Below are 16,323 nucleotides of genomic sequence, written 5' to 3' on the forward strand. Positions count from 1 at the left end.
ACTTTACTAGTATTTGAGGAAAGTGCAATCGTGCAGTAGTGTGAGCATTCTTTGGCATTGCCGTACTTTGGTATTGGAATGAAAACTGAGCTTTGCCAGTCCTGTGGCCACTGCAGAGGTTTCCAAATTTGCTGGCATATTGAGTGCAGCACTTTCTCAGCATAATCTTTGAGGATTTGAAATAGCTCCACTGGAATTCCATCACCTCCACTAGCATTGTGAGTAGTGATGCTTCCTAAGGCCCACTTGACTTCACATTCCAGGATGTCTGGCTCTAGGTGAGTGAACACACAATCGTGATTATCTGGGTCATGAAGATCTTCTTTGTATAGTTCTTCTGTGTATCTTGCCATGTCTTTTTAATATCTTTTGCTTTTGTTAGGTCCACAAGTCCTTGATTAATGGCCAATTACAAAAGAAGATATTTTAAAGTTCATTAACACCTTGTTAATGTATCCCCAGTCCCAGGAAAGAGAGGATAGTTCCATGAATTTCTTGGGCATCACTTCCAAGGAGTGTGACCAAAGTTCTGCAGGATTCCTAAAAGATATGGTGTGGAAGACACCTCCATTGCCCCTGTGGTCAGCAGCAATGTGACAAGAGCCAGAACCCCTTTCCTTCCTGCCCCATAAACACATCTTTTTGGGGTTTATCCAATATGCAAAAGGACACCTCACAGCAGTGGTCCCTTTCAGACATTCCCTTCAGCCCTAAGTCACAATGCAATACTGAGGGATACCATCATGCAGCCCATCACAAGAGCCCTTCCTGTGAGAGCCCTTCCTCTCACAGAAGGAATCCAGCTTCCCAAAGACCCAAAGAGCCCTGGTTCATGCACCAACCCCAGGGTGCTCCTCCTGGAGCTCGTCCTGTGTTGCTTGCTCTGTGGGAATAGGGGAGGTCTCTGCAGATTCCTTGAGTGACTCTTGCCCCTCGACCATCACTCTATGTGTGGGGGTGCCCTGCTTCTCCTTGTGTCTTCACTGCTAACACAGCCTTTCAGGGAGAAGAGGCTCTACAAAGGTCTTCAGAATAAAGGAGCCAGTGAGCAAGGGCTCAGATTAATTGTCGGCTACTTCTGTAAATAAGCCAGACAAACTCAAATTAACAGATAACTTAGCTTTTGAGAGTGATATCCTAAAAGGACAAGAACATGAATTCACTATGATCACCATGATTATAATCTAAATCTTCCCCCATCAGTATTGCTGCTAAGTAAGCTCACGTTTCCAAAACAGTTCTAATTCACATTCCAATGTATCCCCTTCTGGGTCACAAAACAAAATGGAAGACTTCCCTATATCCTTTACAAAAGAGCAAAACTTTTGTACTTGAACTCGGTAACTACAAACACATTTTGATCCTCATCATTCACAAACTAAGACATTACATGTTATGTAGCCTTCTATTAAACTATCAGAGTTTGAAATGTTTCTAAAGAAAGCAAGGAAGCTGTGGTATATATACACCATGGAATATTACTCAGCTGTTAAAAAGAATTCATTTGAATCAGTTCTAAGGAGATGGATGAAACTGGAGCCCATTATACAGAGTGAAGTAAGCCAGAAAGATAAAGAACATTACAGTATACTAACACATATATATGGAATTTAGATAGATGGTAGCGATAACCCTATATGCAAAACAGAAAAAGAGACACAGAAGTACAGAACAGACTTTTGAACTCTGGGGGAGAACGTGAGGGTGGGATGTTTTGAAAGAACAGCATGTATATTATCTATGGTGAAACAGACCACCAGCCCAGGTGGGATGCATTAGTCAAGTGCTCGGGCCTGGTGCACTAGGAGGACCCAGAGGAGTCGGGTGGAGAGGGAGGTGGGAGGGGGGATCGGGATGAGGAATACGTGTAATTCTATGGCTGATTCATGTTAATGTATGACAAAACCCACTGAAAAAAAAATTAAAAAAAAAAAAAAAAAGAAAGCAGAGATGAATCTCCATGTCATCGTAGAAAAGAAGAACCCAAAGATGCTACACACCAGTTCCCCAAAGTTGCCCAGTCCCTCACTCCTGAGAAGGCTGACCACTCCCTCTTCAATGACAGAGGGAAGGATCACCTGACTCCTCCTCTGGCTCAGGCACCCTCTTCCTCCTCCCTTGCAGCCTCTGCAGACAGGGGTGGGAAGGCCCTCAAAGCCCTTTGTTTGACCCTGAGCACACATGCCATGACTTGCCACTTGCTGGTCTCCAGATAAGCCCGGAGACCCCACAGGAACTCACAGCGGGCAGAGTGGCTGCTCTCCCCAGGGGCAGAGGAGGCCAAGGGGGATGCAGCCTCCCCGACCTCAGCTCCCAAGAGCTGAACCTCCACCGTGCCCTGGGCTTCGTCTGGGTCCTGAAGGTCTTCCTCGTGCCTGCTTGGCTTGCTCAGCTCACTCATCTCGACCATGAGTGTGTTGCCTGTGATGAAACCACAGAGAGGGGTGAGGCAGGGGACAGATGGGGACCACAGGTCTCGGCTGAAAATCACACCCGGGATGGTCTGACACAGGCCACTTAAAAATCTCCTCTTGAGGGATCCCCTTAGTCCTCCCCCAGGGTCCTCAGTCCTCCCTCAGGGTCCTCACCTAAACTCCTTCAGAACCTCAGAATCTCCTCTCCAATCTCTGAGGCCCTGCTCCTTATATCACGTCTCCAGTGTCCCTAGACCCTGTGCCCATGCAGCCAGCAGAGTCGCCCCGGGCGGAAAGCGGGATCTAGGACCTGTGGGGTTGCCTGTGTCCTCCCTCAAGGTCCTCATCTCGAGCCCTGGCAGATCTAGGGATGCCCTTGTGTTGACCAGAGACAGGGTCCTCACTCCAGGCCATCACTGACCTGACACTCTCAGGGGGAGTCTGCAGACATGACATCAGGGCTCCAAGCCCAGGGCTTCCCAGAGCTGAGATGTTGCCCTGACATTCCTCAACCCTCCTCTTGCTCTTCATTTTGACTCTCAGCAGGTCTGGGTACCACACTCTTACCCCGACATTGCTCCCCTTAGAACCAGACCCTCCCCAGCCGGAATCCCTGAGAGGCAAGCAGGAGTAGGGCGCTCATTACCACAACCCTGCTGGGGTCTCCCAGGGCTGAGAGCATTGATGACCTTGATGTCCTGGGGTCCCAGAGCCCCCCTCAGGGTTCCACCTTGACTCTTGACACAGCTGGACTCCTTCACTCTGCTGACCTTAACACGGGCACCTGACCCAGGTCCTCACTTCTCCCTTCCCATCAGGATCAGTGATGTCACATCTGGACATCAGGATGCATGGTCCCCCAGGGCTGTCGGGAGGGTGCACATGCATCCCCTGGGGACCCTCAGTCTCCTCTGGTCCTCACCTCGAATCTGGGTAGGACGTGTGCACCTTCCCTCTGCCCACCTGTGACTGTGCCCCAAGCCTCTGAATCCCTGAGTTCACTGAGGAAGTAAGCAGGCTTGGGGGTCTCAGCCTGACAGCCCAGACGGGGCCCCCAGGAGGCCCAGGAGTGGTGGAGTTGTGTTCTATGGGGCCCTCTGTTCCGGGGCGCCTGGACCCCCTCATCCTCTCTCAGGATGGTGCCTCCTTAACACTTGAGAGAAGGCTGCAGTCCCAGCACAGATGCTGGATGGGAGGCTACTGCACCCATGACAGTCAGGGACCACTCACCTTCCCATGGGGGCCCCTCAGGAATGACCACACTTGTAAAGTTTTGTATTAAAGATGTTGTTTCAGCCAAAGAGGGTGAGGAGTGGCACATGAGTTAGCAAGAATTCAGCAGCCTGGAGATGGCCTTGGCCGCGCATAGTGACTTCACACTCCTCCTCTCCGGGGTATCCCCAGGGTTGTCTCCTAGTGGTCTCTTTCACTGGTCTACATGGATGTCCCCTCACCATGGACCCTTCTTGTGCAGAGTGGCCAGAGGGGCTCTTGGAGGCCACGAACTCCTTTGTTTTGGGTTCTAAGTCCCCACTGCTTGGGTGACCTTAGACTCTTCTACCAGGAAGGAGAGGCATTCGGGAGGAGGGTGGGTGGCTGAGCTGCTGTGCCCCTGGGGCCCCTGAGGGCCAAGGATTCAGCCTCACTGCCGTCCAGTCCAGCCCCCATGATGGCCTGGCTGACCCCAGTCCCCCAAAACTTCCCAGAGCACTGCTCGAAGATCAGAGGTGCTGCCTGAGTTAGACATGGGCATCCCCATGTTTGCTCATGGCGGGGGCATGCAGAGCTCATCGTCTGGACGGTTTGCATGGGGCCTCAGGAATCCCCTGGCTGGGACCTCAGACCCTGGAGATGGGGACCTTCCCTCCCTTTCCAGAGGCTCAGCGGATGGCTGAGCACCTTGCTGCCCATTCAAAGGCCTTGTTTGTGGTGCTGGGCATGGACAAAACCCAGGCCATGGTGTCTCATCAGTCTCCCCTGCCAGTTAGTAACTCGACTCGTCCCAGGGCCCTTCCTCATGACAGTACCCACAGAGTCCCAGGCGGTTCCTCCAGCAGAGAGCTGGCACTCCAGACCACCGCCAAGTTTGCTCTTCACAGGTTAAGCGTTGTCTCTGTCATCCAGTAATCAGACACTTCCAGCCTCCCCACCTCATCCCTGTTTGGCCATGGCACCGCCCTTTGTGAAACGACAGAGCAGGGGAGCCCAGGGGACGAAAGAGCCACTGAGGACCCAAGATGAACACTTGACCGAGGGAGGCTCAGGCAGAGCTGGTGGGAAGTGAGTTGGCCGTGGATTACCGGCTCCCTGGGGTCTGCCCTATTGGGCCCCCAAGGTCACCCTAACCTAGCTGGAGCACCTGTGAGGCAGGACCCCTCTCTGAGACACCCTGTCTGGTTGAATTGCGTTTCCACTCTCCTCGACAGTGTTGCCTGGGCGGCTTCGGGGACAGAACAAAACCCATGCCTTTAGAGCCACCTGGCCTCTCCTCGGATGACCAGGGCATGCCTGGGGCTCGAGATAGCTTGACTGTCCAGGGCCAGCCCATAAGGGCCATGCTCCCTCCCTCCAGTCTTTTGTGACCTTATGCTGCCGCCTCTGCCCGGCCCAGAAAGACCCATGCTTAGCCACTTCACTCCGCAGACATCAGTTGAAAGCTACCAAGGACTGAGTGGGGGGAGTGATGTACCCCATGGGTCTCTTTGGATGTCAGGCAGCCTTGGCTTTGTAAATAAAAGATACCTTTTGTGACAAGCAGGTGACTTGAGATTGCAATCAGCACATCTCCACTTTATAGACTGACAGGTAAGCAGGTGCCACACATGCTGAGATTCCTGGAAATGTGGTTTTTAAAAGCAGCATCTGAATGTAATTCCAAGTCAGGAGGCATACGGAAGTCAAGACAAAAAAATCAAATGAAAACTTCTGAAAAGGTAAGGTGTTCACCAGGCAGCGAACCTTCATAAGGAGCTGTGTTTTGACTTGGAAGTGAGTAGCTTGGTCAGGCGTCATGGCAGCTCAGTGCTGGGGCTGACAGAGGTCTGGCCTGCACCGCCCTGTGCCCTTTCTCAGGGGCCTCCTCTGCCTGCACCAGACTGCCAACAAGGAGACCCAGCCTTTCGGTTCTGGTGGACTGGTGTGCGCGCTCTCCCCTCTCCTGACCTTGGAGCCCTTGTCTCTGCAGCATGACCCTGGAGGACTCTTTGCTGTGCTCCTCAGGACAAACACTTTTTTAAGAGAAAGCGTGTTATAAAATGGACACCCCAGCAAGCAAAGGGTGCTGAGGTGTGACACCCTTGGAGTGTTTAGCTGAAAAGGGGAAAGAAAAGAGAAACAAGAAAATGTCACCAGATGCAGGCCGTGCAATGAAGCCAAAGCTCTGGCCTGCTGTCCAGACACCAGCGAGTCCCCAAACTGAACACCCGCAGGCCTTGGGCAGGGACCACAAGCTCCAGCCCTGTGCCTTGCAGGACAGGAAGGGCTCTTTGGGGGCCCCCGACAAGGGCAGGCTTAATTTCTCCTCATATGTCAAGTGAGGAGCCTGCTGGACATTGTTCCTTTTTCCATGGAGCCACTCCACCAGGCTCTTGTCAAGCCATTGATTGGTCTTTTCAATGAGTGGGTGCAGAGTATCTGAGGGGCTTCCCTGAGTGTGTACAAGGTACTCACATTGTGCTGGAGGTGGACAGCCATATGTCCTGCCTTCCGAGCAAGCAGGTGCCTGAGGGGACTCAAATGCTCAGGCAGGCCCAGGATGGAGGCGCTGAAGACGTGTGCTGGGTGGGAAATCCCTTGTGTTTTCAGGCTCCTTATTCCATGGAGTGTTCTGACCCCAGGACTGCCTCTATCTGTCTGAATAGGTTGCATATTTGGGGTCCTCTAGGGGTGAACGTGAATGCTGTGGGGATTATGGGAAACAATGGCTGGTGTTTATGGGAAAGAGCGACTGCCTGAACAGCAATAGAAGGGGTTCTTGGCCTGAGCCATGATGGGCATCCAGATGGCGCACAGAGGTGCCAGCATGGCCACTGGGAGCTGCCCAGGAAGCAGGCTGAAAATCTGGGTGGGCACAGTGGTCAGGCCCACCACCACCACAGGAGGAGGCATGTGTTCAGGAGGCCAGGTGAAGCAGAGCTACGGGCCCATGTAAAATCGGGAGAGGCCACATCAAAATCTGAATTTACAGCTCAATTAAAAAAAAAAAGTTTCAGGGGGAACACTGACAATACTTGGCCCCTGTGCTGGGCAGGTGTTTCTCCTGGAGCTGGGCAGTTTCATTCATTTTATCAGCCAGCGAGCTCCCAACAGCATCTGTATTTGTGTGTTCCTTTTGTCTTTCCCTGCTCCACAACCTTCTGTTCTGGCCACAGAATGACCCTATTGGGACTTCTCACATAGGACTGTACTTACCACTTCTGGGTTAGCGATGCAGGCAGTGACTTTCCCCTCTCTCTCCTATCGTTAGATTTTCGACAAAGCCTCCTCCCGGTCTGCCATTCATATCTGACCTTACTCTTCAGTGTCTCTTCTGAACCTTGTTCAGATCTGAGCAGGCAAACTTCACACCTGCCTCTGCCCTAGGTATTTGCATATGTTCTATGGCCTCCACTAGACTCTCATGATGATTTCTGTCTTACTGATTGCCGCCTTGACTGCCGTTCCCCCTAGACACCCTGTACATAGTCAGTTCAGTATAGTCTCTCAGTCGTGTCTGACTGTTTGCGACCCAATGGACTGCAGCATGCCAGGCCTCCCTGCCCATCGCCAACTCCCAGAGTTAACTCACACACATGTCCATTGAGTCGGTAATGCCATCCAACCATCTCATCTGTAGGTGCTTAATACTTAACATACTGATGGTCTTGCTGGCCTGGCCTGATGCTAAGGAAGGAAAGTTGCTATCAACAAAGGAATAGATTCAGCACAGAAAATCGTGGTACACTAACAGAGGAGCAGTGACAAGTGAAGGAATTCAGCAGCAAAGGCCATGGGAAAACACTCCTTGCTTGAACTGAGCTAAGCCTGTTCAGAGATATTCCCATTCAGAGATATTTCAAAATGTGCCTCAGTGGTAAAGAATCTGCCTGCAATGCAGAAGATGAGGGTTTGATCCCTGGGTCAGGAAGCGCCCCTGGAGGAGGAAATGACAACCCACTCTAGTATTCTTGCATGGGAAAACCCATGGACAGAAGAGCCTGGAGAACTGCGGTCCATGTGGTCACAAAGAGTCGGACACAAGTGAGCGACTTAGCATGTAGGATCTCACTCAAATTGGAAGTGGCCTCATTCCTTGCAACAGCTATGCTCTCCTGACGGTGGCTGGTAAATGGCACATTGGCAGCTAGGAGAGTGAAAGGTGATGTGGCCTGTGCAGCCAGTGCTTGCAAGTCTGACGGTCACGTGTTCTGACAATCCCATGGGCAACGTGCTACTTACCCCTCCCACTAGAACAGGCTAGACTGCAGGGTTGATGTACAGAGCACAGAAATCACTATTTATTGGCTGTCTCCACCTGTGAAACCACCTGGAGAGAAGGGAATAGGCCACGAACAGACGTTTGGAGGTGGGATAGGGGCTGGAAAGAAAAGACCTTACTTCTATTTTCCTTTAAACCACTAAGATCAATTTTTCTCTGCGGTCCTTGCTCTTCAGTCATGAAAAAATTTCTTCTCCAGAATGAATGAAATCACGCTCCTAAGGAACTGAGAACAACTCTTGCTTGGTGAGTAACTAACTGGAACTTCTAGAAAGTCTCCACTGAAGAAATAAGGCTCGATACTTCTGACTATGTGTTTGTGCTAAGTCATTCAAGGACTGTAGCCCACCAGGCTCCTCTGTCCATGAAATTCTCCAGGCAAGAGTACTGGAGAGGGTTGTCATTTCCTTGTCCAGGAGATCTTCCCAACCCATGGGTCGAACCTGCATGTCTTATGTCTCTGGCATTGGCAGGCAGGTTCATTTCCACTGGAGCCACTTGGGAAGCTTTTATTTTATGGGCGGTAGAGAATTAAGCAGCAGAGTGACATGATCACACCTACGCTCTCTCATCCTCCTCAGTTCCATTTCTAAGTGGAATTTGGATCTCTTTTCTGGGTATGAGAAAAGCTTAAATGTTCTCAGTTTGCGATGTACTTATGAATACCTCAAAAGAAGGGCACCATTTAAACTCCCATCTAAGATCAATCCTTTGCTCATTTTGACGTCAAGTTGCTTCAATAAGACACACTTTCAGTTCACCTGTGTTCTCTATATTCTTTCAGATCAAACTCAATCCAGTGACTGCTCGACATCACGGCCCCAACTCATGAAAGCATGAAGTATTGATGAGGAGCTGAAATCACGAGCTGAGCATCGTCATTGTGTCTGATGGACTCTCTAACCTATGGTCATGTGCAATATTGCATTTGCATCTGAATTTTGGTCCTAGGCCTATTTTTGTGCTTAGATTTCTATCACCTTACTGTCTTGACCTCTCTGTTGCTAGAAGGGTGGATTTGCTAACCAAACACAGTCTCAGGTCCTTTGGACTTACGCAAAAGTGAAACAGAATTACTCAATACTGGTTTCATACACTCACTTTTGTGTAATAATGGCAGGAAGGCCAGGCCTGGAATTCAGACTGTGCAGGCACTTGTTTCTTGTGTACTGACATTTAACACATACACTATCAGGGAATGGTCAGAATGTTTATGCTGTTAGAAGAGTCAAAGGTCTCTGTATCTTGAATGTGCCACAGGATATGTTAGGAAAGGCCTGGGTTTTATACTTCTGGAAGTCATCAGAATATTGTATTCCTCCAAACCAAAATAGCATTCCTATTGTGTCTGGTTGGTCATTTCCTCCTAAATGCCACTTCTGTTCTCCCAGCACTTGGAGGACATGGGCTCAGCTTGTCATTCTATGAGGAACTCTTTCTTGTCACCATTTTGTTCTTTCACAGCAGTGATCAGATTTTCATGAAAAAAAAAAGTGGATGTTTTAAACCTACCATGTGCTCAAACAGTTCTGTCTCTCTTGGCTGTGTGTCAGGCACCTCTCCACAGATGTTTGCAGAGATGTACTTGTGTCACTGCTCTCGTTTGTGTTTATGGTTGTGTTGACCTGTTACATGTACTGGGGCCCAAATAGAGTTGATCCATCCAGATTGCAGGAGCCATGAGTAAGACATTATTTAGCAAACACTTTCTGATCTCCCACTGTGTGCCAAGGCCCATAGTGGACACCAGGACCACAGAGCATGATAAGTAACCCTGACCCAGAGGAGCTCACAATCTTGGTAGCTTAGTTGCTGCTAACTTTTGACAATTCTTCAGAGTTCTGATAAAGATGGTTCTGACAATTTCTGTTTGAGTTTTATTATATTTCTGAGGTTCTAAAGATTTTCTTCTTAGAAAATTTCAAAACGTGATATCCATTCTCTAATAGTTGTAGTACTATAAAGGTTATACATTTCATCAGGGGTGAGTTGGGTAGTTTCTGAATTTTGAAGAATTTTAAATTCCACTTAAGTTCCTGAATTTATGTACTATACATAGATTTGTTCTTAGTGTTTACTTTTATCCTTCCAACATCTTTGGTGTACAGGTTGTAGAATTGTAGTGATAGTTCATCATTTCTGATATTAGTCATTTGTCTTCTGTTTTTTAGATTTTGTTTATCTGTCTAGAGTTTTATCAATTTGGTTGATCTTTCCAATGAACCAGTTTTTTTCCCATGATTTTTTTTTTTCTTTATTTTTGCTTTCAATTTTTTTCTCTTCTGTTTTTGGTTTGTTTTTTTGCAGATTGCTTTGGGGATAGCTTTCTCTTCTTCAATGTAAGGTTTATGACAAAGGTAAATACGAAAGGAGATGACAGGAAGAGTTCCTAATGACCAATCCGAGAACAATTTGAAAATAAAAATATATAAAGTTGTATTGGATTGTAACCCAACATGTAATAAAGATACCATGATTCCATACTGAGAAACAGAAATAAATTATTAATTACACAAACAAGGATAGGCAAGTGTTCCACACAGTAACATTCCAATTTATGCAGACATTCCCACTTGTAGAAAGGGGAGCATAACTCCTCACCCCTGAGGCATGGACTGCACATCGTGACTTTCTTCCAAAGAGGACAGGATAGAAAGGGGGTATAAAACGATCACTTTATCACATAGACACATGACAAGCACTACCTCAGCCACATGATCAATGAGAGCATCATCAGTGATCAATTGTGCTAATAGTATACACCCTTGATACAATGGGATGAGAATAGGGTTTTACATCTGCAAAATTCCTCCCCCGAACTTGTAATCCCAGGCTAGTCAAGAGTAAATTATCAGACAAATATCAGTCAAGGGACATGGTACAAAACATCTACTGAGTATTCCTCAAAAATGTCAAGACCATCCAAAACAAAGAAAATATAAAGCTAAGAGGAACCCAAGGAGACGTTACAAGTAAATGTAGGGTATTTTCCTTGCCAGGATCCGGGAATGGGTAAAACCTACAGAAATCTGAGTGAAGTATGGGATTTAGTTGATAATAAATAATGCATCAATACTTCCTCATTAATTGTAATAAATATATCATATTACTGTAAGATATTAGGAATAGGGGAGACTGGGTGAAGGGCATAAGAGATTTCTGCTATTTTCACAATATTTTTTTTTCAAATCATAATGGGTTACAAGGGTTAAAAGGGTTACAAAGGAAAAGGTGAAAATAAAGACTATTTTCAAAATAAAAAAGGCAAGGAAACTTTGGGCAACACATGCTGAGTATGATAAAAAAGGAAATAGAAAGGAAACCAAACACAAGCACACGGAACCTGTAAGTGTGAAACAACCCTTGCTAAATTAGCTTCACCTTTTCCTCTCCCTTAACATCAATCCCATATAATATACTCACCGGGCCACTTCCACCACAGAAACATCTCTGGATCCATTATTTTTCTCAAGTCCCACAAACACTGCCTTAATCCAACCTCATAGATGTTTTGCCTGGATATGGCAAAAGCCACCAACCGAGGCCAGGGGTCGACCTGGAACTCCATACTTGCTCAAAAACCATTTTAAGACGTCTGCCAATATTATTTGCCACAGAAGTCTGTCAAGATCAAGACAGGGGTCAATGTCTTGCCAGGGATACAAGGGTCCAGAGCAACCTTTAGTTGTGCATACATGTGAGTGCTCAGTCGATCAGTCATGTCTCACTCTTTGCGACACCATGGACTGTGGCACACACCCCTCCACCCCATCTCTTCTGTCCATGAGATTTCCCAGGCAAGAATAGTGGAGTGGGATGCCTTTTCCTCCTCTAGAGTACCTTCCCACCCAGGCATTGAACTTGCATCTCCCACATTGCAGGCAGATTCTTTAACACTGAGCCTCCAGGGAAGCCATGAGGAAACACAGGGACTTCTCAGAGGAGCAGACAACTCACTGAGAATCCTTAACCCAAGGGTGGTGCCTGTCCAATCTATGATGCCCTAGGAAATATCAGCTTGGGAACAGGGTGGTGTATGTCCACACAGAGGCTGCTGCAGAAGATGCTGGATCCTGGAAATGACCACCTGATAAGTCGATGGGGATGGGGGCGGGGGACAGTTTGGGCCTCCTTGCAATCAAAGGCCTCAGGTTCTTCTGTACCCAGAACAAGAACCCAACCACACTTAACAGTCATATCCCATAAGGACCATGAGGAGTACCTGCCATGAGAACTGTCACATATACATCCTGGCGTGCCCCCTGGGGCTGTGTTCCCAGCCTTGGCGCCAGAGAACAGATGTCCTCATGGAGACCGGGGTGGCAGTTCACCTGCAGTGACCTCTGCTCCCCACTCCGTCTCCCGGCCAGCCCCGGGCAAGTCTGATGGGATCTCCAGGGGCTTGCTGCTTCCATGTCTCTAGGGCTGTTGACCATCTTTACAGCCCGCACCCTTGGGACCCAGATTCCTCTCCTGCCTGGCTCCTTTCTGAATCCTCACTGAAGTCTCGGACCTCTGGCGCTTGGGTGAGTGTCCTCCCAGGCAACCGCTAGAACTTGGCCTCTGCTCAAACAGCCTGACTGGGGTCGCCAAAGTCCTAGCAGGCTCTGTGGGTGGCAGACACCCCTCTGCCTCTAACACTCAGGCTCAAAAGCCAGGACCTCACAGTTACATCCACAAGACCCCGAGCTTACTCCAACACACTCTGCAGGGATTCCACAGGGAATGAAAGGTCTGATACACCTCAGGACCTGAGAGATGTGCCCCACACTTCCATGGCAATGACTACCGCTGACCTCTCACAAGACTTGCCCAGGGGCTGCTTCAAGACCTGCTGGTTTCACCTAAAGCACAGTGGAAGGGGATGCTGCTATGGGAATTGCAAATAAAGTTACACACATGAGGTCATCAGGACCAGGCCCTAATCCACTCTCAGTGGGGCATGGGGGGTGGGGGGTAAGAAGGAAAAAATTCAACGCCAGGTTCCGGGGGATAGGGGGCACTGTGGGCAGCAGGGGTGGGGGGCATCGGGGTTGAGCCTCATGAGAAGGGAGTCCCCAAACCCAACAGGGGCCTTTGGCAAATGGCTGCTGCCCTCATGATGGAGACTGAGCATAGCCCAGAGGGTACTGACAGAGAAGCTCGTGGGGGGCAGGGGCAGGCTGTGGGTCTTTTGTGGAGGTGGGTAGAATCCCTGCAGCCAATTCCCTGTGGGGCAGCCTGTCAAGGGTCAGAGGTGGGGGATTTTAGTCTCTGGAAGAGGAAGCACACTCGGAGTGGTCTGTGTCTGTGTGTTGTCCTGACTTGGGGATTAACCCCCAAGTGCCTGTGCCCCTTCAGAACAAATGGTCATTGACAAAAATGCTTCTGCTCAAAATTCACTGGACCCAGGTCACCATATGACCCTTCCTAAATGAAGAGGCCTTGACAGGGTCGTGTCCCCATGTGTGCAGGGAGAGAGGAAGACAAGAGGTGTCTGAACACCTGACATCTCTCCAATTCCACACTGCCTAGCAGATGCTCCACAAAGAGCAGCAGTTAAAAATCTCCTTATTTGGGGGGAGGAGAGTCTGAGCAGTTCACTTGCGTCTTGAAATTCTCCATCTTTTCCAAGCATCCACTGACTATCTGGCAGCTGCCATATATGTGACCAGAATCACATCACCTGTTCCCCTTGTTGTTTGGCACTCAGCATGGAGAGCTGCCCCTTTAGCCCCCTGCACCCATCCACAACCCCACTGCAGTGACCTCACCATCTCCTTAGGCCCGGAAGTTGCTCCTACCTTTTCATGCAAGGCAAAGCCTTAACTTGGGTCTCTACTGCCTCCACACTTCTGAACCTGCCTTAACCCAGGGATGCTGGCGGATGTTGCATCTTTACTGGCTACTACTTATTTCTCGTTTATTCACATGTCAGACACTTTCCCTCTCCCCTGTGGAAATTGTTTTGATTTCAGGACACCTCAGAGAATTGGCAGCTTAATTAAAAATGGAATAGAAAACCACTCAGAATTGCTGTTCTGTGTTTTCCTCTCAGAGAATGTATATCAATTTCGGTGTCTGTGTGTGTTTTGGGGTAGAGAGCAGTGTCTCCAGCTGGGTACAGCTCCCTCAAAATTCCAAGGATTCTAGTAACACAGCAGGTCCTGTCCACTTTTGCAGCATCTCTTCACTCATTTCATCCAAATGAAATTTGACCATGCTCACAAGTGAAAATAAAAAATTCCAGATGACCAAAGAATCTGTTATTTCAATGTACTTGTTAATTAGCTTCCCAAGGCAGAGACAAGAGGGCTAGCAGAGGGAATACTACCAAAGAGCAAGATTCACATTTCTCTAGGTTTCCTAGCAGATGGTGGATAGAAAACACCTGTTTCATCCCTGTGGTCAACAGCTATGGGACAAGAGCCAGGACCCCTTCCTGCCTGCCCTAGAAAGCGATCTCTCTGGGGTTTATCCAAAAAGCAAAAGGACACCTCACAGCAATGATCCATTTCAGAGATTCCCCTCACCCCCAAGACAAACCTCATGTGACTGCGGCTCCTGGGCCATTGCTGTAAGAGTGGGGATGTCCTGCTTCTCCTAGTGTCCCCACTGCTAATATGGCCTTTCACGAAGCAGAGAATCTGTACATATCTTTGGAATAACTGAGCCAGTGAGCAGGGGTCTCAGATAGTCTGCTACTTTTTTTTAATAATCCAGGAAATTTCAATTAACTGAGATCATTTAGTTATTGTGAATGACAGACAAGAAGGACATAAGCATGAATTCACTATGATTCCTTTTATTATCTAATTCTTTTCCATTCAATACTAGTGCTACGTAAGTTCATGTTTTCAAAACAGTTGTAATTTCTATTCCATTGTATTCTGTTCAAGACCACAAAAAAAATGGAAAACTTCCCAATCTTTTATGAAACAGCAAAACTCAAGTTTTTGAACTGAGTAACCACAAATACACTCGGAAAATTTCATTCACAAAGCCAATGAAGCCTCTTCAGCCTTCTGTGAAACCAAACTTTGAAAGATTTCTAAAGAAAAAAGAGACGAATCCCCATGTCATCACAGAGAACAGGAACCAAAAGATGCTACACACCGGTTCCCCCAACTGGCCCGGGCCCTCTCTTCTGAGAAGGCTGACTACGGCCTCTTCAATCACAGAAGGAAGGATCAATCTGGCTGCTGCTCTGGCTCAGGCCCCCTATTCCTCCTCCCTCGAATCCTCTGCAGGCATGAATGGGAATGCCCCCAAAGCCCTTTCCTTGACCCTGAGCGTAAACGACATGACGTGCCACTTGCTGGTCTCCACATACGCCCGGGGACCCCACAGGAACTCATAACGAGCCGGGTAGCTGTCAGGCACCTGCTGGTACCTCAAGTATCCCTCCTGCACCCACACTTGGGTCAGAAGCTCCCTGGGCTCCCCAAAGACACAGTGCTCCCTCCCAACATACACCCCCATCCTGCTGAGTGCTCCCCAGACCGCCTCCTCAGGGGCCGGATCTCCACACCGCATGATCACGCTGAGGACCAGCAACAAGAAGCCGGCCTTGGGCAGGCCCTCCCCATCGCTCAGCATCTCATCACAGGTGAGGCCCAGGGTGGGAACCAAGATGTAGGTGTGCTCCGCTGGGTCCATCTCCTTCACATCCTCGCCAAAGACCAGCTGCAGGCACTCTGAAACTTCACTGAAGACCACCGGGAAGTGCCCCTGGTTATCCCTGAGGACCTTATTCAGAATTTCCGCCTGGGAGGTCATCTTCTTGGCTCGATACTTGAGGAGCAGGAACTTCATCAGGTTAGCCATCATCCTATCCAGAATTTCTTGGGGCAAGGCCTCCACATTAGCTGAGGACGATGCTAGGGCATAGGAGGCTAAGTGGGATGCGGACTCCCCCACCTCAGCTTCCAAGAGTGGCACCTCGACAGGGCCTTGGGCCTCGCCTGGGTCCTGAAGATCTTCCTCGGGTTTGCTGCGCTCACTCATCTCAACCACGAGCACAATGCCTGAGGTCAAACAAGACACGGAAGTGAGGCAGAGGTACAGATGGGGACCAAGGGCCTCGGGGAGAGAGGAGCTGTGAGCAACCTGGGCTAAGAAACGCATCCTGGATGGTACGACACAGGCCACTTACAGCTCTCCCCTTGAGGGGTGCTCTCAGTCCTCACAGGAGCGCTCCTCCTGGGAGGCCAGTCCCCTGGCTACCCGAAGGAGGAAGGGAGGTGGCTCCCCAGGCTGCGGTCAACACAGACCGAGATTTCTGGGTCCAATAAATTGGAAGGAATTGGGGTCTTCTGGGGCCCCCCTCTGTTCTGGGATAGGGAGCCTCTGGTTCACTCCAGGTCACCCTCTCACCTTGACTCCTGATTTTGCCTGGACCTCCTCTGCTGTCTGAACTCAGGACACAGGCTTCAGACCTCTGCCTTTGCTTCC

General features: G+C 49.1%; 1 protein-coding gene across 1 annotated transcript; it reads right to left on the reverse strand.

Annotated features, from left to right (window-relative positions):
• Positions 1-15,090: 15,090 nt before the first annotated feature.
• Positions 15,091-15,876, reverse strand: LOC136155261 (melanoma-associated antigen 10-like). The gene has a single exon (XM_065917093.1). It carries the CDS (start codon positions 15,874-15,876, stop codon positions 15,091-15,093), a length of 786 nt encoding a protein of 261 aa, XP_065773165.1.
• Between the last annotated feature and the right edge of the window lie 447 nt (positions 15,877-16,323).

The sequence above is a fragment of the Muntiacus reevesi genome, unplaced genomic scaffold (assembly GCF_963930625.1).
Source record: "Muntiacus reevesi unplaced genomic scaffold, mMunRee1.1 SCAFFOLD_106, whole genome shotgun sequence".
Lineage (NCBI taxonomy): Eukaryota > Metazoa > Chordata > Mammalia > Artiodactyla > Cervidae > Muntiacus > Muntiacus reevesi.